This window comes from Vanacampus margaritifer, chromosome 17 (assembly GCF_051991255.1).
Source record: "Vanacampus margaritifer isolate UIUO_Vmar chromosome 17, RoL_Vmar_1.0, whole genome shotgun sequence".
NCBI lineage: Eukaryota > Metazoa > Chordata > Actinopteri > Syngnathiformes > Syngnathidae > Vanacampus > Vanacampus margaritifer.
In genome coordinates, this window is record NC_135448.1 from 13,281,330 (window position 1) to 13,305,348 (window position 24,019).

At 38.3% G+C, this 24,019-nt stretch overlaps 2 protein-coding genes across 2 annotated transcripts; one reads left to right on the plus strand and one right to left on the minus strand.

Moving 5' to 3' along the window:
- Window positions 1-19: 19 nt before the first annotated feature.
- Window positions 20-13,601, minus strand: LOC144037312 (SH3 domain-binding protein 5-like). The gene is made up of 9 exons (XM_077548691.1): window positions 13,271-13,601; window positions 12,112-12,174; window positions 9,229-9,357; window positions 5,444-5,608; window positions 3,982-4,112; window positions 3,708-3,750; window positions 2,310-2,514; window positions 1,931-2,200; window positions 20-627 (listed from the first exon to the last, which is right to left on the minus strand). Exons 1-9 carry the CDS (start codon window positions 13,352-13,354, stop codon window positions 455-457), a joined length of 1,263 nt encoding a protein of 420 aa, XP_077404817.1. The 5' UTR covers window positions 13,355-13,601; the 3' UTR covers window positions 20-454.
- Window positions 13,602-14,587: 986 nt separating this feature from the next.
- On the plus strand, window positions 14,588-23,433 carry mturn (maturin, neural progenitor differentiation regulator homolog (Xenopus)). The gene is made up of 3 exons (XM_077549520.1): window positions 14,588-15,014; window positions 20,132-20,254; window positions 22,226-23,433. The coding sequence occupies exons 1-3, from the start codon at window positions 14,856-14,858 to the stop codon at window positions 22,331-22,333; spliced, it is 390 nt and encodes a 129-aa protein (XP_077405646.1). The 5' UTR covers window positions 14,588-14,855; the 3' UTR covers window positions 22,334-23,433.
- The last annotated feature ends 586 nt before the right edge of the window (window positions 23,434-24,019 follow it).

Genomic DNA, 24,019 nt, shown 5'->3' on the forward strand with positions numbered 1-24,019 from the left:
ATAAAATACAACATAAAAATCACCACAATGAAGCACATGTTTATTGCTTATTATTTTTGCGTTAAACATGAAAAACAATGTTCAAATGCAAGAATACAGGCATATAAATATAGGACAATCTGCACTACAGGGTGCTACTTGAGCATAAAAAAATACACACACAATTACAACAACAAAAAACACGCTCACCTTTTTTTGGTTTAGTGCGCAAATTCATTTTGTGACTATTTACATCATCGACTGCAGTCTTCAACATGACCCAATTGCAGTACAACATTGGATGGCACACAAGATGAGTTCTCTTGAAGCAAGGAGGATTATGGGAGATGCGGTCATTTGAAGAGCACCAACTTTTGCATACTTGTGTTTTATTTGTTCACCGGACATCACCACGGATTCAAATGGCTACACTGACGTTTTATGGCACCTTTCATGGAGGCTGCAGTCGTCCGGATTAGACGCCATTGAGGAGGAGGGTGTTCGACGATGAGGGGAGTTCATTGCTGGTGCATTCTGTCTCCTTTTTATCCTCCACCTCGCCGTCATCTTGTTGGGTTTGCGAAACCGTCAAGTTAAGCGTGCTTAGGTTGCCCTCCAACGTGGCCTCAGCGCCCTCTGCTCGGTCTCCTGGAGGGAGCGAGAGACAAACGGGCGGGTGCTCATTTGTAAATGACTATTATGAGGTTGCGCATGAAAATGCTAACGAACTGTAATGACATAAACAGTACAATAGTAAATGGGGGGGGGGGGGGGGCTTTTGAAGATTAAAAAAAAAGTGTTATACTGTATATTTATTATTTATCAAATTTAGCTTTTTTTGTTAATCTCTTCAATAACACTGAATGTAAAAATATTTTTATTGATTCATTTTTAAACATTTCTTGCGTTAATCTTTGTAAATAATACGTTAGTTATATTTAGGTATTTTTTTAAATCTGCAAGCAGAAAATAAAATGCTCCATTTAAGAATATATTTTTTAAATGACCTTTTATTAGATTTAGATCATTTTAATCCCTGAAGGAAAAGCAAAAAATCTAGCTTTAAAATATTTAATTAATATATTTTATTACATATGTCTAATTTTAATCCCTGAGAGGAAACGTTAAAAATGCCCTACTTTAAAATATAATAAAAATGTTATTTCATTAGAAGTGGCCTCACTTTAAAGTATTTTTAATAATATTTTATTTAAAAAAATGTCCCAATGTAAAATATATATATATATATATGATATTTTATTTATTATTACATTTCATTGTTTTATCTATTTTTAATCCCAGTAAAAGAGAAAAAAAATAAAATTATATATTATTAGCATTTTAATCTCATTGGAGGAAGTAAAAAAAACAAAAACGAACCACTTTAAAATTATTATTATTGTTGTCATTATTATTATTATTATTTATTTTTATCACTGTGAATTGCTACAAAAACCGTATGGGAGCATCCTTGTAAGAATCGCTATCTGTCAAGTATTTGAAAACTAGTTTGGAAGCTGAACTCATGGTGATAATTAACTCATTCACTGCCATTGACGGGTATAGACGTAAAAAAATTCATTTGAACTATTTCTATTGTTTCACATTTTTTCCTACTTTTGTTAACAAGAGTATAAAAACGTCACAATCACAATTTTTTATTTCTGTTCTAAATGTACCCCAAAAAAACATTCTAGGTTTTTATACTCTTGTTAACAAAAGTGGGAAAAAATGTGAAACTAATAGAAATAGTTAACATTTTTGACGTATATAGCCGTCAATGGCAGGGAATGAGTTAAAAAAAAACTTCCTTTGTGGAGGTAACATTTCTTAACATCTAAAAGGCTCTTTCATGAAAAAACTTAAGTGTAAGACACAAAAGAGGGTGTTTGAACATAAGTGATGAGACATAACACACACAAGCAGACACAGTGATGCGATGCACGCACACCTCTCTCCTGGTCACAGTCCGGGGAGGAGGCTCCGCTGCACTGGCTCCGAGGGCCCAGAAGAGGCGAGCCGTGGCCGGAACCGCACAGCGAGTCTGAACCGTGGCCAGACCCGCACGGGCTGGCGACCTCCAGGGCAGCGGGGCAGGAGGAGGATGGAGAGGAGGGCGTGCGGAGCAAGGATGGCGGCGAGGGCGTGTCGGGGGTGCACGGACTGGATGAGGCGGATTGAGCGTCTTCCTCCGAGTCGTCGTCGATGGACACCGACACCACTGCATGCGCGTGAAACATGAATATGAGGAACAACAATGAAAAAATAAACCCTGGCGCTTTTTCGATTTGATTAGCTCGATCACAAAAGGTTCCGATTACGAAACTCACTCGACAGGCCGTCGCAGTCCATGGCGAAACCCTCGACGTCCTCGCCGTCCAGCTCGGCCCCGACACCACGCCCTCGGGTTCCGACGGAGCGGCGCTGGGCGTGGATTTCCTCGGAGATGCTCTCCAGGCGGCGCAGGGCGGCTCGGTACTCAGCTTTCGCCGCCACCAGCTTGGCCTGCCGCTCGTCCACGTGCCGCTTCAGTTGCTAAAATGAATTGATGCTAATTTCCGTTAGCCTGTTTATTGCGTTTCATATTATATGTTAGCATTAAGCTAGAAGGTGGAACTTTTCAGTATTTAAAAAAATATTTAATTCTCTTTTGTTTTGTGTGTCAGTTTAACAGTAAGCTTCAACAGTAAAGTGACAAACAACATGATGTTATAAGAAAAGTTCATCAATGGATGACCGGTTTGTAAATATTTAAACCACATTTCACAGTGATACTTTTAATTATTGTCCAGTCATTTCCTCCAAACTTTTCAGTCAGAATGGTTGTTTTATATGTTCACTGGCAATTTTATTATTTATGACACATTTCATTGCAATTAACCAAATACAGCACCTTGCAAAAGTGTTAGCCCCCTTGAACCTTTTGCTCCATTTCAGGCTTTAAAGATAAAGATACCAAATTATATTTTTCTTGTGAAGAATCAACTCCAAGTGGGACACGATTGTGAAGTGGAACGACATTTATAAGATATTTTAATCAACAGGTAACTTTTGAAGTCATGTATCTGCACTGAGAGAAAAGGGGGTGACTATTTTTGGACGTCCTACTATTCAATTAATTTGTATAAAAATGTAAAAAAAATCTGAGAAATTTCATTCCACTTCACCATTGTGCCACACCTAGAGTTGATGTTTCACCCCCCCCCCCCCAAAAAAAATAAAAAATTAAATTAAAAAAAATATATATATATATAAAATTTTCTATATTCATGTATCTGCACTGAGAGAAAAGGGGGTGACTATTTTTGGATGTCCTACTATTCAATTAATTTGTATAAAAATGTAAAAAAATATCTGAGAAATTTCATTCCACTTCACCATTGTGCCACACCTAGAGTTGATGTTTCACCACCCCCCAAAAAAATAAAATAAATAAAATTAAAAAAAAATATATATATATATATATATATATATAAAATGTTCTATATTTATGTTTGAAGCCTGAAATGTGGCAAAAGGTCAGAAAGTTCAAGGGGGGGTAATATTTTCACAAGGCACTGTAACAAAAAATAGCAGTTGATTTAAAAATGTTGATTTGATTGTATTATTTGCGATATATCATTTAAAAAAATCATCCAATTACAAATTAAACAGCAGAGGGAACACAAACACAATTTGGATAACACAGCAGTGAATATTAACCAGACTGCGTGTCGTAGCGCACGTACCTCAAGCTGCAGATAATACTTTGCTTTCAACTCAAAATATGGCCTGCAGGGGGAGACAAAAAGAGGGCAAAGAATGAGAAGGGGAAGGGAAAAAAACACTCCCCCCTGACCACTGGCATTCCTGGCCTCTTACAAAAGGGAGTTCCACCCCGAGAAGAAGAGAAAACATCTGGATTTCATCAACACAGCCTCACTTTGCTTTTCCTCACTAAGCACACACAAGAAGGCTACGCGAGCGTTACTTAAAAGCAAAAAAAAAACAAAGAGGACCAACTTTGATTTGTTGATGGAGCGTTTGAGCTTTTTCTCCAAATGCTTCATGTGGCCGACGCAGGACGTGTAGTTGGCCGCCGTTGACTTGTGTTCGGCCTCGCTGCGCATTCGGGTCTGCTCGGCCTCCATTACCTGCACACACACGCACACACGTTACATACATGTAAATAAAAAACAACTATTCATACTCATATTCACATCAATAAGAAAACTTCTTGTTAAAAAGCAACACGAAGGAACTTTCAGTTTATGTTGATTATGGCGGCGCCATATGGACAAAAGCGGTATCTTTATGTTTGAAGGAAGACCATATTTCCTATGAGGACAAGCGCATTGCATCATATTTTTTTTTAGCTCACTCCAGCCAGTGAAATCCAAACCAATGTTGATCCTTGACTGTCCTTTCATCCGGGGTAGCTTTTGACGTACGCCATAAAGCAGTCAGCACATTTGTAGTTTTTTGCGTGGCAGTGTTCCTACCATCCTCCTCAAAGTTGCTTGGTGACAGTAAAAATGATACAGACCCCCTCAGGCCACGGCAAAGGTACCATTCAAGTAGTTTTAAGTCCACGTTTCATCAGAAAAGTTATGAAAATATTTTATCAAGGTTGACAAGTTCCTTAGTGCTACTTTAAAAGTATTTGTCACTGTCTAGAGAAAAGCATGTGTTCACAAATATGGGAGATTTTTGGGAGACGAAACGTACTGTATTTTTGTTATATATTTGTTTTCATGCATTTTTTTTTGACTGCCAAAAACGTTAAATAACGTTTAGTAAAATCCTATGGAGGAGTGCCAAAGACGTTAAAATACGTTTTTTTTTAAACAGAGGTGAAATTAACCATTTTCTATTGTTGATTACTGAAAAACGGAATAAGGTAGAAACAAACTTTTTTTTCTGATGAAAGATGAGAGTCCAATCTTTCATTTGGTAGTATGTGTGTTTCCATAGTCCAAACACAACATTTTCTGTGGACCTTGAAAGATCAGTCAAAATGCTTAAAATCGGCTGGCACCCACGGCATCCCTTTTCTGAAAACGTCTGGCAGTCAAAGAGTTAAAAACATTTATTCTTAATTATTATACTAATGTAAAATACAGAGGGAATTAGTGTGTAAAGAAAGAAATTGCATGGATTAAAAACATTTGCCCCTCCCCCTTTAGCTCACTTCAGTTTAACATAATTATTTAATATACAATGTTTGAGAGAAAAATGTAATAAGCAAAGTGTAATTGCACATCCACTACAGTAGGTGGCGCTCTTACGGTCAGAAGAAGTATTAGCCCCTCTGCAATGGTGTACTTGGGGGGGGGGGGGGTGCACAAAATGTTTTCTTCTTCCTTGGGAGGGGGGGGCGTAACTAACCCGTAATGAAGACAACCAGTGTAATGAATAGCTTTTTATGAATCTTTCAAAACCGCGACATTCCATTTGTAAACAAAGTTCTCACATGCGGACTTACCCTCTGCGTGGCATGGTTGAGCATTTCCTGCCAGGCCGAGTCAAACTGCCGGCTGTCCTCCTCCAGCAGCCTCTCCTCGGCCAGAGCGATGGTCTCCTTGGCGGCCCGCAGGATCTCAACCGCCCGCTGGAACTCCTGGGTGGCCTTCTGGGCTTCAACCTGGGCCTAAAGGGGGCGACAAGTGGACATGGTACATGATCTGGGGGGAAAATCGGATTTCTGCTGGGAATTTGCACACGCACGGGAAAAAAAGGCACAAACTGCATCTTTGTGATTGTCGGTGGGTTGGGCTCCCCCAGCCCACGCTGACTGTCAATAGGACTGTTATTCCCACCACTGACATTCAGACGTCCGATACAAGAGCGGAATCCACAAATTCGATTTGATTCTGTGCGGTTTTATTGTTAAATCATCATGACGTTGCAAAAACAATGCCATTCGAATGGTGTGTTCGTGTTTTTATGGCGCATTCGGCTGACAGCATAACATGCTAGAACAACATTATTGCATCCTACAATTCAAAATGGCCGCAGTCGGAGTTAGATAAGCTAAACGCTAAAACAAAGGTTTTTATTTAGGGTAAAAATGGTTTAAAAGAATGAGTAAGCTTTGACGTATTTATGACATATTTTTGGCAAGAATTGAATGATTCATGAAATGGGAGTTAACCAAGGTAGAGAAACTTTACTACTTTTTGGTGTCAAAATTAATGAGAAGCATCAGTTGCAATTCTGATGCTAATAAAACTCTTCTGAATGATTGTATTGAAAGTATAAAATTTTAGAATATATACTTTTTAAATTTAAAATGGTAAAAAAGATTTAATTAAGTCAAAAAAAGCTACGTTAAATACATCATTTTTTTTATGTTTATATACATTAGGGATGGGTGAAACCAGGTATTAGTATCAGGCCGCTACCAGGCCTTATTTGAAGGTATCGGCACTTGCGACGGTAGTTGATACCAGAATTGATGCTACTGAACTGATGCGATCAGGAACTAAAAAAATATCATTTTATTTTATAATTATTATCATTCACTGCCATTGACGGCTATAGATGTAAAAAAAAAAACATTTGAACTATTTCTATTAGTTTAACATCTGTTTCCACTTTTGTCAACAAGAGTATTTTTATTGTACATTTAGAACAGATATAAAATGTGTGACTAATCGTGAGTTAACTAGTGAAGTCATGCAATTAATTACGATTTAAAAAAAATTATTACCTGACACCCCTAATTTTTAATAATCTTTTTTTTTTTTATCGAGTTAGGCGTCGTAATTAATCTCATGACTTAAATCACGAAAATAGTTCAAATGAATTTTTTTTACGTCTATAGCCGTCAATGGCAGTGAATGAGTTAATTTAATGCAATTTTATTGGATATATGGGTAGGCCTATTTCTTTAAAATTATTATTATCTTTTTGGGTAATTTTATCTGTTAAAAGTACTAGTTGGTATCAGTACTTGGTATCTGTCACTACTGAGTTTTATTGCCATGTGTACAAGTCAAGTAGCTAATAATTATAACAATAAAAATCTAATAAAATAAATAAATACATTAAAAACAGAGTACATAATTAAAAAAAAATATATACAAACTCCCATAACGTAAATAACTACATATTTTAGGAACATCAAAATCAATTATTTTTCATTTTTTTCTTTATTTCATACCTTGTGTAGTTTTGAAATCTGCGTAACTAACATTTGTTTCTGGTGGCCCCCCCCACAGCCACTCCCCATGGTCTCGTGTCACGACCACCAGTCGGGGTCACCCCCACTGAAGATAGCCCCCCAGCACTGACGTCAGCAGGAACAAAAGGTGCCGCCACCTGTCTGGACGCTGTCATGATAGCCAAAGTCACGCGACGGACGAAAGGAGTGTAAAGATAGACGTGTGTGTGTGTGTGTGTGTGTGTGTGTGTGTGTGTGTGTGTGTGTGTGTGTGTAAACTGATTACACTCACAAGATAATTAATGGTGCGAGGATTACAAAATCAAATGATCACTCACTCGGTTTGTCAGGGTGGAGGTAAAAAAAACAAAAACAAATAACTGATAACTTCTCACATGGCATCCAAGTTGAATGAAAAACAACACACTTCCTTTCCCAGGCTGGCTAACGTCACAGCGTGACACAAATAGTTAAACACGTTACAGATCTCAAGTCAGCCTTGCCAAAAGAAAATAACAATAAATCTCACAGACAAAAAAAAAAATAAATCATTGGGATTTACGATGGAACTTCTAGCAAAGAAAAAATGCTTGGATATTTTTTCCCCCATTCACATCACTTGTTGCTAGGCAGGATTCAAGGATCGATGATTACATCATTTGTTTATGCCATGTAGAAAATATTTTATCATATTTAAATGACTGCTCTGTTTTACATACTGTACCCAAATGTTGATCACAATACAATCACTCTGTATTATATATAAAATACTACATGGATGATTTACATTAGTTAGAAATTATATCTGAAACAAAAAAAAGTTTTACAGCAATGTCGATGACCAAGAATTGATTGCAAATCCCAATTTTATATTTTGTCTATTTAACATTAATGCGCCATTTAAAGTGATACTTGTCTGCCATTTTCAGCAATAAAAAGTATAATATTTTATCTCAAATTAATGTGATAACGTCATCTATTTTTCATGTATTATTAACACCTTTAAAACCACATTTAGCTGTCGACTGAAAATGACAACACAAGTGCTCAAGGCTCAGTTGACCAACCAATCATGGCTTAGTTTGTCTACGTCACATGACCAAACCCCCCCAAAAATATATTAATATTAACTTTTATTGCTGAAAATGAAAACAAACGAGACAAGTATCACAATCTTCTCACTTCATAATACTTGAGTAGTTGTTCTACCGAATACTTATTTTACTTGAGTAATATTACTCTAAAGTTAAATTAATCTTACTTGAGTACATTTTTTGCTACTCTACCCACCTCTGATTCTTAGCCACTCACGTAGTATTTTTTTTTTTTTTTCAGTTGAGACACAGTGACACACAAAGAGGGAAAGTGCAAGCGAGAGACAGACGAGCAATGTTGCAGAAAACAAAAGACAGGAAAGCTCAGGCAGATTTCCACGTTGCTCCTCCCCCTTCTCAAATTTGTCGGAATGTGAGTGGAAAAACATGGTGGTTGGAGGGGGCGGGCTGGGGGGGGTGAAACGGCGCGAGCGTGCACGTGTGACACGGACAGGCAGGCATTTGGATCCTCTTGGAAGTGGGTCAACGTTTTAAATATGAAAAAGTTCCCGTCTATAAATCATGAGTCCATGACCGAACGATTTTGCCAGTTAAAGCCCCCCGAGGCCTTCATCTGCTTCGTGGTTAAGTTAAGCCGCCTTCGGATGCGCACATGCACAAATTCTGATCCCCTTCACGTGCACGTTGGCCACCATGCAAAGGCCGCCAGCAATGCTTCTGACAGGTTTCTTATACTGCAATATATATATATATATATATATATATATATATATATATATATATATATATATTTATGTTTGGACGTGACATGTGACTCATTCGCTCGCTGCTGATTGGACAAAACGCTTACTTTGACTTCTTCTAGAAGTTAGAACGATATGCATTTTTTGTGTGAGTGCTTGACAGCCGTTTAGCATACAGTTTAAAAATAGACGCCACGCGTATGCGCCTTTTAAGTAGAAATGAGCTGAGCCCTTTCAAGCGTCTCCCTGTTAATCCCCAGTAAGACAGCTCACCCTCATTCGGGTGCGTGGGCGCGCGCGCACGTACCTGTCTGGCCACTTTGCGGGCCTCCCAGTAAGGTTTGGAGTCGTCCACCGCCCGTCCGATCTTCTTCACCTGCTCGTCCAGCTTTAAGGTGGCTTCGACGAGCACGGCGCGGAATCGCTGGCGGAATTCCTGCAAACGCAGACATAGCTCTCGTGATTGGAGAAAGCGCGTGCGCTGGAGGATTTATTTGGCTGCCTGGCTAAGAGCCAATCAGCAATCTACATGTATGATGCGGTGCAATAAATGCAAAGTAGTGAAAGGTCATTTGATGACAAGCGTCAACACGACTGTGAATGAACGGCACCTGCATCCGGTTGAAGAAAAAAGAAGTGACCTACAAGGGAGCTAAAGGGCGGAAAAGGTGTCACAGGAAGTGTGCTTCCCTATGACATCATAGCGTTTCCCCACTTCCTGACGTTGCTTTTATGCTGGCCTTTTCCGTTTTCAAAATCGATTTTAGTTGTGCTTTTAGTTCAGTGTGAATTGAGTGGTCCTCGTGTTTTTTAATTTTTTTATTTTTAATTTTTAATTTTTAATTTTTAAATTTTTAAATTTTTTAATTTTTTAATTTTTTAATTTTTAATTTTTTATTTTTTATTTTTTATTTTTTATTTTTTATTTTTATTTTTTATTTTTTATTTTTTATTTTTTATTTTTTTATTTTTAATTTTTAATTTTTTAATTTTTTATTTATTATAAATATATTATAAATTATTTTATTTATAGACTGTTTTTGATTTTTGGTTTTACTGGGTTTTGTGTGTATGATAGTGTGCAGATCTCAATGTGCAGCACTTTGGAAAGGCTTGTTTATAAAATGTGCTAAAGAAAAAAAGCGGATTCAATTGGATTAAAAACTTCCTAAAGGCGAGATTTTGTCATTTTAAACTAACAGTTCTTTAAATATACTGCATCCACCATACACTAACTCCCTATATAAAAGTGAAAATCTGTGAACAATGGATTTTTGTAATTGTGTATTGATGAAAACGGAGGATCATGAAACATCAACACCATGCATCAAGCATGTACACAATCATGAACCCATGTTACATAAATAATTGTATTAACTCATTCACTGCCATTAATTCATTAAAAAAAAAGAATATTAAAAATGAGGGCGATTAAAATTAAAAAATTAAAATTATTTTAAAAAAAATTATAAAAATATTAAAAAATATAATTAATTGCATGACTTCACTAGTTAACTCACGATTAATCACAAATGTACTAAATGTACAATAAAAATATTCTAGGTTTTCATACCCTTGTTAAAAAAGGGGGGAAAAATGTTAAATTAATAGAAATTGTTCGAATGAATTTTTGACGTTTATACCCGTCAGTGGCAGTGAATGAGTTAATGTGGCCAATTGAATCCCATGAAAAATGGGTTTCATTGTAAATAAAAACACTTTTAAAGTTGTATTTTTTTTCATTAAATTATCATTTTTTTCCGACAAGGAATTAATTTAATGTCGTTTCTGAAAGTTGCATTTAAATGGAACAAACAAATGACACAAATTGATTTTAAGAAACGGCGATATCCTCTACTGCCTATTTAAAAAAAAAAAATGTTGTTACTGAATTTAAAGCATGGTGAAAGTTAGTTGAGCTAAAATGGGGGGGGTAACAACGTAGAAGGAAACCCGCAATCTCCGGACTGTTTTGCCAGGGAGTAATTCTATCCTGCCACACAACCAAATACAAGAATGACCCTAGAAACTAAAAATGCATGGCATCCATCTTGAGCCTTTGGTTTGTTTTTACAAGAAGGTTAAGGGATGTTTATGGGGAAACAAGGCCAGCACTTGGGATTCCCAAATAGAACCGAGTCAATATAAGGACAAATTTGCACAAGTTAACAAGATCCTATGCAAGAGCTGTGCTAAATATTCTTAAAATATTATAACAGCGCGACATGAATGCTATTCATTAGCCCATCTGTGGTGCTTTGCATTGTTCATTAGCATTAAGCTAAATGGACTTTGTGGTTGTTTTAACTCATTCACTGCCATTGACGGCTATAGACGTTCATTTGAACTATTTCTATTAGTTATATTTTTCCCCTCTTTTGTTAACAAGAGTATGAAACCCTAGAAAATTTTTTTTTGTACATTTAGAACAGATATAAAATCTGCAATTAATCGTGAGTTAACGAAAGTCATGCCAGTAAAAATTTTAATCGCCTGATGCCACTCATTTTTAATAATCTTTTCTTTTTTAATGAAGGACTACTGAATTCAGTTAATTACAGATGATATGCTGAAATCAGAGGATTTGGACAATTTAAAAAAAAGGGCTCCAAATGATTACTTGAGTTGATTATTAAAAATAAAATAAAAAATTTTAAAAAATTAGGTGTGAGGCGATTAAATTGTTTAATTGTAATTAATTGCATGACTCCACTAGTTAACTCACAATTAATCAGAAATTGTATATCTGATCTAAATGTACAATAAAAAATATATAGGTTTTCATACTCTTGTTAACAAGTGGAACAAAAATATGAAACTAATAAAAATAGTTCAAATGAATTTTTGACGTCTAGAGCCGTCAATGGCAGTGAATGAGTTAAAGACGCAACCTGAGCATTGCTTTTTTTTTTTTTTTTTTAGCACTTATTCCTACAGTGTGGTGTTATTTTGACAATTGGATCTTGTCCATTAGATGAAGCGCTCGATTTTTCACACACATCTCTCCAAAGCATTCGCACAGGAACTATTTCGAGGTACAAATTCACGTTGCTAGGCAATTTTCTAAACCAGTAAGCCAAACGATAAGAATCCCCCCCCCCCCCCCCTTCCTACAAGGTCTTTAAATGCGTTTAGGGAAGGTTAGAAAACTGCACTGTGACTGCGGAGAAAGAAGTCTTCTGTTTATTACCTCCAGCTCGCTCTCCAAACGGTTGATGTCATCCGTGGACTGGTTTAACTTCTCCAGCTCTCCCTGTTTGCAGTAAACATGGACGGGGACAAACACATATTGGATCGAGCGGTTAAAAGCGGTTTAAAGATTAAATTTGTAGAGTTGTGGAGTTGCATGAAAGCGTTGCATTGTCGGAGCTCACTGATTGGTTGAAATGCGATATATTATGCAATTTCTTTGCAATGTAAAAAAAAAGTTCCCTGGTGTCTTTGATAACATGTCTGCCCGCATACTTTCATCAAAATAAAAAGGATTAACTCATTCACCGCCATAAATTTATTTGAACTATTTCTATTAGTTTAACATTTTTTCCACTTTTGTTAACAAGGGTATGAAAACCTACAAAAAAATGATTGTCAATTTAGAATTGCGATTAAACATTTTAATCGCCTGATGCCCCTAATTTTTAATAATCTTTTTTTAACTAGGCGATTAATTTTTTTTATTGTAATTAATCGCATGACCTCACAAGTTAACTCACAATTAATCACAAATTTTATATCTGTTCTAAATGCTCAATATAAAAACATTATAGGTTTCCATACAAACATTGTTAACAAAAGTGGGAAAAATGTTAAACTAATAGAAATAGTTCAAATGAATTTTTGACGTCTATAACCGTCAATGGCAGTGAATGAGTTAAAAATCACAGGTGACTTTACACCACAAGACGGTCCTGTCTCGTCAGATTGTTACCATGGCGACCATGAGCGGAGCCGAAACGTTTGGAGTTTTGTTTTCATTTTCACTTGTAGAGGCAGCACTTCAGCACCAATGCAATTTTGTCAATTTTGAGCATTTATTTATTCAATATTGCATTAAATTGTCTTACTACTAGTGCATACAAATAGTCTATAAGCACATAGACCTGCATGAAGCTGGATATCATTTTGAATAATTAATCAGCTTTCCATAGGATCTTCTCCCAGCCTAGCTGCCAAGTCACTTGGCATGGTGGCAATATTATGTAAATTAGCCACATTTTATGTCACACTCACACAAAAATAGGGATAAATAGGCAGCAAACAAATATTTACGTAGATGTTTAATCTGACTCTGTGACCAAGCCATTTAAAAGTATTTTTTTTCCCACAAAATGATCCATAAGTGATCTCACCTGGATTCTTGGGTCAACCTCCTCTTCTTCTTCAGCACCTTGGCAGTCTTCCTCATATTCAGTCCCATTTTGCAAAGGCTCCATTGTCGCTGGCACTGTCGGCTCACAACAAAGCGAAACCACCGGTTCGAATCCACACTGGGTTGTGTTGGGCTGGTGGGTGTCCGCCGGTGATGAGCCCACCGCTCTTCAGTCTCCCAACACACGCGGCCACATGGTGCGCTTCGGGCTTTTTGGGCGCTTCAAGGTCTTCGGAATGCTGGAGGGGGTCCCTGGGCACCGGTCTGGCCGCGGGGAAGCCAGCCGACACACTGCCGAGGATCACAACCTCAGGGACTCAAGTAGTAGAAGGAAGAAAATAGTAGAGTTAGATGGCTTGTGGCGCACATAACTACAACATCCGGTGTTCTTTTTCAAAATAAAAGTTAATAGACAAAATTTAGATGTCATAAATGTACTTTATGCACACGTTCGACTCCTGTTTCCGGTTTGATCGCAGGTTCACGTGGAACTTGATCCAAGGCCAATCACACAGCTTTAAAATTTAGCGTCGCGCGTCCTCTGGTGGCGATGATTAAAAATGCAAGGTAGGAATATAAAGATGAAAGTCTACCTATTTATTTTGTGGCCCTGAATTGTTGTATATTTGTGTGTTTGAATTATTTAACATTGAAAAAGACATTTGCTACATTTGTATTTTAATAGAATTGATTTAATATCCTACTCAATTTTTTTTTCATTTTATTTCATTATTTGAATCATTTTATAATTCGTGCCGTTTAGAATAAAAGAGCTAATTTGAAACTATTACAAATGAAAAAAACATATATAGTACGTCTTGTTTTTAAATGGGATTTTAAAATTTAAAAAATGAAATAAATGGTAAGAAGAGACAACAGACAAATAATGTTTGTAAACCATTTTAATGACTACATATAAAATTAATGTACAAATTACATTTACAACATGATAAATACCTAATGATATACCATATTTATTATCGAACACCGTACATTTCTTTCAAAATATACACACACAGACAACGTTGCACAGAATGCAACAACCTGAGATGACACAGGTGTACCTAATGAAGTGTCCATTGGCAACAATGCAGTACCACGTGACGTGGTTCATCACAAGTGTCATTTTGCATGAGTTGAATTATTAAAGTATTTTGATACGAGTAAAAGTGCGCACAAAACTGTAGAGGAATAAAGCCGGACGCTCCAACATGGACGCCTTCTTTGATCAACGTTCGTCATTGCGTTTTTTTCCCCCTCTCTCTCTCTCTCTTTCTCTCTCTCTTTTTTTTCCAGCGTCCCCTTTTGCGCGTGCATCATGCACACTCACTCGCCCGCCGGACTGCTTTCATAACGGAGCGGAATGGCGCTCTCTTACTTCTGACTTGTTTTTTTTAAAGAGGAGATGCGCAGACCGAAAGGCGGCTGCTGATGCGACCACCAGCTCGCCCCCTCTTTGTCTCGCTTCAACATCCGCACCGAGGAGCACCTTTGGGCGTAGGAAGGAGGAGGAGGAGGAGGAGGAGGACGAAGGAAGAAGGCAGCGAGAAGGGGGCTAACCGAGGATGGAGTTCAAGCATCTGGTGGAGGCGGCCGAGAAGTGGTGCTCGGGGAACCCGTTCGAGCTCATCTTCGCCGAGGAGGATGACGAGAGGCGGCTGGACTTCTACGCGGAGCCCGGCGTCTCCTTCTACGTGCTGTGCCCCGGCGGAACCGACACTTTCGTGAGTGGGCCTCTCCCCTCTCTCTCTCTCTCTCTATATATACACTGCACATGCATGTGTGTGTGTTGTAGCATAGGCGGGGTCCCCGTGGACTCGGGAGGAAGGAATGGATGATGTCATGCGCCCAAAACACAACCCCCCCACCCCCCCTAATCAAATGACGTCCCCCTGGTTGGATTATGATGCATTACATGTCACATTCTGCTCGCTGCAGTGTCATATTATGCAATCATGCACCAACGCAGATTTGCACCATCATCCTCAAGGTTGACGCTGGGCAGAAAAGGCCACACTGCAACAAAGAGTGGCGGCTGCTGGGGTTTATTATATAAATCAGCCATACGTGTTTTATTCAAGGAGGCAAGAAAACAGAATAATGAGGCCTCGCTTACATTCAGCAATAGCCAAGCCTTGTTGATAAAATAATTCCTGGAAAAGATGGCCTCCTTTGGACTGATGATTATTTATGATGTTCTTTCCAAAGTTACTGTCTGAAAAGGGAAGTCAACCCCCCCCCCCCCCCCCAAAAAAAAATCTTTGGAATATGTACTATGCAGCCCTACTAGTCTAAATATGACATTCTGATTAACATTGTTATTGTGGAATATGAATTAAGCAGCAACATCCACCCGTTTTTATCCATCTCGGGGCGGCCATTTTGTCACTTGCTGTCAACTTTTTATTGAACAATTAGAACAAAAAAAAAATAATAATTAAAATGACATCGCAGTTGCTCAAGGCTCGTAATGACCAATCAGTGATGTTCTTCACAAGGTGAGCCGTGATTGGTCGTTACTAAAGCCTTGAGCAACTGTGATGTCATTTTCAGTTGACAGTAGGTGACAAAATGGCCGCCCGCGAGATGGATAAAAACGTGTGGATTTTGTTGCTTAACTCATTCAACTGCCATTGACGGCTATAGACGTCAAAAATTCATTTGAACTATTTCTATTAGTTTAACATTTTTTCCCACTTTTGTTAACAAGAGTATGAAAGCCTAGAAAAAAAATATTGTACATTTAGAACAGATATAAAATTTGTGATTAATCGTGAGTTAACTAGTGAAGTCATGCGATTATTTACGAAAAAATTTAATCGCCTGACGCCCCTAAGGGGTGCTTCTCTCATGCAATCTCAATGGAATGTGGGGCGCGTGACGGCTCCAAGTCAAAAATGTTTGTGCGCTCTTAAAGTGACAGTGACATATTTTTAGATTATGGTTAACTTCCACATTTCTTGACCGATTCCAGTCATTTAAATTTTAAACTGTTCAGCTCATTTACATTTTTTGAAATACATTTTCAGGGACAGTGAGATACTTTTAGTTGATGTTGATTATGGTTAACTTCCACATTTCTTGACCGATTCCAGTGGTTTAAATTTTAAACTGTTCAGCTCATTACCAAAGAGTCAGCAGTCCCATTCAAAATTTCCGCGGGATTTTTTCTAGTTTTTTAATAATCTTTTCTTTAAGAAAAAGTAATTTTATTTTTTGTTTTTTTATAATGTTTTCTTTAAAAAAAAAAATTAAAAGAGAAAGAAAAAGAAAAGATTATTAAAAATTTGGGGCGTCAGGCGATTAAAATTTTGAACCATAATGAATCGCATGACTTCACTAGTTAACTCACGATTAATCCCAAATTTTATATCTGTTCTAAATGTACAATAAAAAAAATTCTAGGTTTTTATACTCTTGTTAACAAAAATTGGAAAAAATGAAAATTTAACTAATAGAAATAGTTCAAATGAATTGTTGACGTCTATAGCCGTCAATGGCAGTGAATGAGTTAATGAACTTTCCCTTTAAAAGATTTTGCAGAATGACTTAATTTGTCTTCCTCCGTTTTACATCTCGAACCCATCATCTCTAACTCCTGTGGCTTGACATGTGTGTGACGGGTGTGACGAAAGCATCAGACGGGAGGGCGTGTCTCTTGTCCAACTTTGAACAAGAGTCTATGTCTGTGAAAATAAATAAATAAATAAATAAATACCATTGGTTTTTTTTCACGTCTTTTTCAAGGCAACATAGTGAGCGGTGGGGCTCTAGCGCCCTCTATTGGCCAGACACGACCTGGTGAAAAACAACTTAATTGTTGACAGAAGCGTCATCATCATCGTCGTCATCAGTGGTGCTGCAGCCCCCACCCTCGCGCTCAACCCTCCCACTCTCCCCAGCTTTAACGACAGGGGCCAGATGGAGATGACCCACGAGGCCCCCCTCGCTCGATAATGACACAGCAGTCGCCGTTATTTATCCGGGGCCTCTAATATGTAGACAAAAAAAAGCCTCGCGTGGCAGCACATTGTTGCGATGATATGAAAGACATCCAATTTAACAGCTCGATCGTTAGCTAGCTTCACTCGCGCGCGTCATTTTTTTGCATACAGGACACAACATTAGGTACACCCAAATCACTTCTAACACAAGAGCTGTATCCAAAATGTAGACTTTTTCATCGATGATTGTTGTTTCTAATATTTTGTCCCTCTAATAGAGAGACATAGAAACAGCTGTAGGAAATGCACAGGCCATCAAATGCACTATTCTTTTCCAAACCAATGTGACTCACGTGCAGGATTACCTAATATGGTAGGCAGGAAGTTGACTTACAGTATATATGAAGATTTTGCTATCTGCCTTCATCCATCTCTCACTTTGTCGTCTTGATCTCCTGCTCTAGTTTGCAGTGCAACGCCGTATTCTAATACAACGCGGGCCAATTGCTGCCAAGCCTACGCATGCATACGCACGCACACGCACATCAGCTACAATAACTGTCTCTCTGCGGGACTTTTTAGCGCCGAGCACTCTCACTCACTCTAAAACCACGCACTAAAAACACTCAGAGGGCCGTACTACACTTATTAAAAAAAATGGGATGTAGCCATGTTTATTATTCTAAATTATGCAGCATATTGATGGTGTTTTTTTTTTTTACACTTTTTCTGAGATTTTATTCGTGTTAAGAATGGCATGGCGGGCCACATTAAATGATCTCGAGGGGCCGTTTTATGGCCCACGTGCCACAGGTTGCACACGTTTTGCACGCAAGTTATACGTTCCCGACACACGCAAAAAATACAAGCATAAAATGTATAGAAAATACTTTACATATTGTGGCGATTGTATACCTGCACGTGCCTTTAAGAGGTGGTGCCAGTGACATCATCGAGTTTACGTGTGAGAGTCGGGGCGTGAGCTGTGGCCGACAGCAGCTCCTGCTTAAGTGCTTAAATGTTCCAAAAATTATTATCATTGGTAATCTATTTCTCATAATAGCGCATAGTGACAGGCAGGCCTATTAAGTCATTCACTGCCATTGACGGCTATAAACGTCAAAAAATCATTTGAACTATTTCTATTAGTTTAAAAAAAAATCCACTTTTGTTAACAAGAGTATGAAAATGTACATTTAGAACAGATATCAAATTTGTGATTAATTGTGAGTTAACTAGTGAAGTCATGCGATTAATTACAATTAAACATTTTAAGAGATGATTATTAAAAGAATTAGATTACAATTTTTACTCGTAATTAATCGCATGACTTCAATAATAATCACAAATGTTATTTCTGTTCTAAATGTACAATATTAAAACATTATAGGTTTCCATACTCTTGTTAACAAAAGTAGAAAAAAATGTTTAACTCATAGAAATAATTCAAATGAATTTTTGACGTCTATAACCGTCAATGGCAGTGAATGAGTTAAATGCGCTTCCACTAGATGGCAGTAGGTTCAATTAACCTACGTATCCCACTTTGATAATACCTTTCCTTTCAAGTAAACAGACCCAGATTTCACAAATACAATTAAATAGTAATTATAGGTTTTGTGCTATTTTTATTTGGGGGGCGAGCCATGAGATTTTCAATATGCGTGCACTAGAGGACGCTGCAACACAATATTCCCTCCCGTTCAAATCGGGTCACGCAGGTCACATGATCCGGCGCCTGACCTTGTAGATGTTTCACTTCTCGCTCATTAGTGAGTCAAATGGAGGCTTTGGGTGCCTTGCTCAAGCACGGTTTGCACAAGGGCTCGGCGTCAAGTCACCAGCGCATTAACATTTTCGGCCATCCCTTCGCACTACTCCCACGTGAGGGTGTGCCCGCTAAGAGGCGGAGATGCTGACTAAAACCAAACACCCGGGGCGACCTTTTACATAATAAACAACATATTCAAATCAGCTTTTTTTTTTAAAATTTTTATTTAAACACCACCTCGCAGCTATTTCGTTTTTTGACACAGACCTAATAGAAAATACATGAACCTGGCTGGCCACATCATTAGGTACACCCGAGTGAAGAAAATCATGTCATGGTGCATCGCGAACAAAGAAACACTGTTTGTAGTTAATAAATAATAATTTTGGGACCAATTGTTTTTTTCGACTAGTACTGGAATTATGTAACTGTTCGGACCTTTGGACCCCAGTTAAACAACACTAAAAAGCAAGTATCGCTTATGGCGTGCTTCCAAATAAGTGCATAGATTATCTTTTTTGATTTCCTGTTATGAGGAAGTGGACTTGATGGCTTTTTTTTTTTTTTTTTTTCAGGAGAGCTCAGTATTGTTCATTCGATTTGACATCATCATTGCTCTCCTTTTTTTTTTAAAAAAAAAAAAATCCAACAAATCAATTAAAAAAATGTAATAAATGTTTTTTAAAAAAAAAAAAAAAAAAAAGACTTGATGGCTTCTTACCGTCAGAATGCTTCCGACCAAGAGCTCCCCCAATTCACGCTGATTTATCGCCATTTAGGTGGCCTCGACATGCCTGATGTGCATCCTTGTGTTTTTTTTTTTTGTGTGTGGAATTTGCCAAAATCGACCCCACTTGACCATTTTCTCTTTTTCCCCCCCTCCCACCAGTTCGATGCTTAATTCTCTTATTTGTGCTCAATCCGCACCATGTTGCTCACCCCTTTATCTGGTCTGATTACTCTGATCTACTTTCCCTCGGCTGCACTGACCCTGACCCAGCAAAAAAAAAAAAAAAAAAAAAGCGTAGGCAAGCGAACTGGAGCCAGATAGCGGACTTCTCGTCCTGAATAGATTTTTTTTAATTTTTTTTTTATGAAAACATAAATGTGTTATGTGTTTGTACAGCACGTGTGGAGCGAGAGCGAGGACTGCCTACCATTCTTACAGCTGGCTCAGGATTACATCTCGTCCTGCGGCAAAAAGACCCTGCTGGAGGTGCTGCAGAAGGTCTTCACGTCCTTCAGGCCTGTAAGATAAACAAGTGTTGGTTTTGAAAACGCTTTCGCACACACACGCCGACCTCACAATGCTGCGTTGGCGTCTCTCTCGAAACCGGAATTGATAAACAATGTTGAATTATTCATACAGTGGCTACATGAGTGATATGAGGTGAAAGTGTGAAAATGCTTAATGAATGAGTTTGAGTTTCATATTCTGAAATTATTCATACACCATTTTAAAAAAAAGTTATACAAACATGTTGAGAAATCTGTTAGCTTGACAGTTTAGCTCACGATAGCTTGTCAAACATGAACTATGCTTCATGTTGGTTATGTGTTTAAAAATAAAGTAATAAACCAGAGATTACACCCCCCACCCCCCCCCCCCAAAGTCCCCGCATCATGAAAATAAATAAACGTCCAAGTATATAAAATGAGGTTTCAATGTAAAAAATCAGGCCATTGTCTCCGCTCTGCTACTTAGCCATTAGCTTGCTCGCGAGCTAACAGGCTTCTTGGGGTTACTGTCGGCGGGCTCCTTCGTGATGTCACATCCTCACTTGGTAATTTAATTTGAATACTGACCCTGAGCCGTTCTGTATATTGTGGCAATTTAATTTGAATACTGACCCTGAGCCGTTCTGTATATTGTGGCATCCAGGGAAGATGCTGTAAGCATGGCTAGCTAGCTAACTCCAGCTAGCGAGCGGTGACTGTGAGCAATCAGATTCCACTAGGTCAGGGGTCAGCAACCTTTCCTGTCAAAAGGCCCTTTTATGCTAAATAAATATAATAAATAAATAAATAACAAAAAAAATTGTCTGGAGCCGCAAAACATTTGAAGATTGTGATGAAGGAAGCGGTGTTAGTGTTACTCTAATAGGGCCCAAGAACTAATTAGAGCTGTAACAAAACAGCTGTGCAGCGTCCAAAATGTAGACATTCATTTTATTCTTTTATCTTCCGTTTTTGAATTTTTTTTTATAACTTTTTGGGACTATTTTGTCTACATTTTATGGTAATTTTAAGGATTTCTTCTTTTGTTTTTGGACATTTTATAGTTACTTTTTTTTAATGTTTTCTTTTCTGCCTTTTCAAAAATCAATTTTCTGACTTTTCGGGCAATTCCAAAGACATTTCATGGTAATTTTATGCCTTTTCTTTTTTTTTTTTTTAAGGTTATTTTTAAACATTTTCCTTTCTGCCTTTTTTTTTATTCAATCCTCTGCCATTTTTGGCAATTTCATTGACATTTTATGGTAATTTTCTGCATTTCCTCTTCCCTTTTGGACATTTATGGGTAATTTTTAAAACGTCTTCATCTACTTTTTTGTCTTTTTTTTCTGACAACTTAAAAATTTGGACGGACATTTTTTTTAATATATATATATATATATATATATATATATCTAAATCAGGAGTTCATTTAAATAATATTTTATCACATTTTTTTTTTAACTCTTTGACTGCCAAAAACGTTAAAAAACGTTTAGTAAAATCCTAGGGAGGAGTGCCAAAGACGTTAAAAGACGTTCACCAAGTTTTTTTTGGAAACGGGTGGAGGAAAGCCTTGGCCAGCTGTGCTGAAAGTATCAAGCCGATCTAGTTAGTATAATGCCTATTTTTGGCCCCTAGATGGCAGCGATGACTCTTTTCTGTGGACTTTGAAAGATCAGTCAAAATGCTTAAATCGGCTGGCACCCACAGCATCCCTTTTCTGAAAACGTCTGGCAGTCAAAGAGTTAATATTCATCTCGACTATTTTTTTTTTTTATGTTGCAGACCCCTGGACTAGTTTGCCATTTATCGTGAAATCAACTCGATTTGCCACATTAACTGCTGAGTCTTTGCTTGAAACTTCTGACTTGCACATTCTGTATGTGACTTACTCCCACCGCTTTACTCACCTAATTAAAAAGTACTGAATGCTGAGCAAGCACAATCTGTACGCTTCCAAGCATGTTCTCAAAACTCAATATTGTCCGTCTCCTTCCGCTAGCTGCTGGGGCTCCCTGACATAGAAGACGAGACGTTTGAGCACTACCACGCCGACGTGGAGGGCGAGCCGGGGCCCGACCACCAGCAGATGGGGGTCAGCCAGCAGTGACGAGCCCCTCCACAAACGGGAGGGAGGGAGGAAGCCGGCCTGGGATCCTGGGGGGCCTCACTACTGACACACCTACGCACACACACACACACACAGGGCCAACTTACTAAAAAAAAAAAAAAAAATGCACCATCATGTTCTTGAATGTTGCTTTGCTTTGAAAAGGCGTGCGCTCCGTTGCACTTGGTTGAACCCCGTCCCCTCCAGTCCCCCCTGCACACAAACATAACAGGGCTATGTGACCCACGCCGATCATAATCGCTCACCGTTTTCGGTTAACCTTCCACGGCACGGCAGCGGTTAACGGCGCTACTTGAGGCGAAATGTGACCGTTAACCCACTTTCGACGCTCGCCTGGTGACAACATGCAAACAGCAGAGAGGAGGACGGATGAGTGGAAAACACACAAAATCAGGCGAGATTTTTCCATTTGCGCTTTTTTTTTTTTTTAGGTGAACCTCAAGTGTTTTGACTGTGATTCCAAATAGCATATTACACATTTCCTTAACACGAGGGGCATGGAGAATTTCTCGGGTTACATCATCATAGGAGGACTGTACCCCCCCCCCCCTTTTTTGCTATCTTGTGACTGTCACAACAAAAGGCCCTGTGCTGCAGTCCACGCTCTTCCTGGTTTTCGTGTCACATGACACCCTCGTTTATCTTTATCTCTTAAATGTGGTCTTCCTAGTTGTTGCCTTGCCTCTCCCTGCACACGCTGTTCACATACCTTTAAATTTTTAGCATACTTTTAACAAAATGGCAGCGTATAAGGGTAGTACACTATGTACATTTTTGCTCCTGGAAAAGGTACAAAGTTATCTCGGAGTCCGATAACATTATTGCACAGAGGCACAGAAATGGACTCCAGTTGTACTCCACATATTTTCCGACAGTTTAAATCTGATTTGTGTTGCTATTTGCCGCTCGGAGCAACCCCGCCACTCACCACCCACCGCCTTTGCCACACAGATGGTTTATCTTTAGCCTGTGTTTGTGTCATCCTAGGCCGATGTTCCTCATGCAATGTATCTTTATTGCGTTTGTCCCCCTGAGACGTGCGTGCGTGCAATTGTTCCAATAAAGCGTGTGAAACCCAATTTCCGGTTGTCGTGCAGTGGTTATTTTTCCGGGGGTCAGTTTTCATTCGTTTCGTCGGGCCTGCGGCAAATGTCGCAAAATGAATAATTTTCAAGATTCAAAAAAAAAAATACAAGCTTGATGGAAACTTCCACATGCGCAACAGAAGACCATAAAGAATTGGCAAAAAAAATCAATTCTGGGGGTTGATTTTCTTCCCTTTAGTCATGCTGTTTTTTTTTTTATTGCTGCAAAAACAACAAAATAAATTTTAAAAATGGCAATAAAACAAATCTGTGAGACAAGTTTTTCCCATTTCATGTCACAAAATGTATTTATTTATTTTAAGTTGCAATTGATGTTGACCAATGAATAGCAAAATAAATAAATAAATAAAATCGGGGGGGGGGGGGGAAGGGTGTGTCTTCTCTTACTGTTTCTTTATTTAAGTTGCTAAAAATGGTTTGTGCCGATTCCCCAGGTACCCACCCCAGAAATGTCAAAAATAATAAATATTTTTGTTGGGTCAATTTTTCATTTTGTCCGCACTCGGGCAGTGTGGTGGGCTAGCGGTTAGCATGTCTGCCTCAGAATCTAGGTTCTTAG

What these genes read in the sequence shown, in the direction of transcription:
- mturn (XM_077549520.1), top strand. Translation starts at nt 14,856, where the DNA reads ATGGAGTTCAAGCATCTGGTGGAGGCGGCCGAGAAGTGGTGCTCGGGG. An exon ending in CCGGCGGAACCGACACTTTC is followed by an intron (nt 15,015 to 20,131) that starts GTGAGTGGGCCT and finishes GTGTTTGTACAG; the next exon opens with CACGTGTGGAGCGAGAGCGA. An exon ending in TCTTCACGTCCTTCAGGCCT is followed by an intron (nt 20,255 to 22,225) that starts GTAAGATAAACA and finishes TCCTTCCGCTAG; the next exon opens with CTGCTGGGGCTCCCTGACAT.
- LOC144037312 (XM_077548691.1), bottom strand. Translation starts at nt 13,354, where the DNA reads ATGGAGCCTTTGCAAAATGGGACTGAATATGAGGAAGACTGCCAAGGT. An exon ending in TCAACCATGCCACGCAGAGG is followed by an intron (nt 4,113 to 5,443) that starts GTAAGTCCGCAT and finishes GTGTGTGTGCAG; the next exon opens with GTAATGGAGGCCGAGCAGAC. An exon ending in GGACTGCGACGGCCTGTCGA is followed by an intron (nt 2,201 to 2,309) that starts GTGAGTTTCGTA and finishes ACGCGCATGCAG; the next exon opens with TGGTGTCGGTGTCCATCGAC.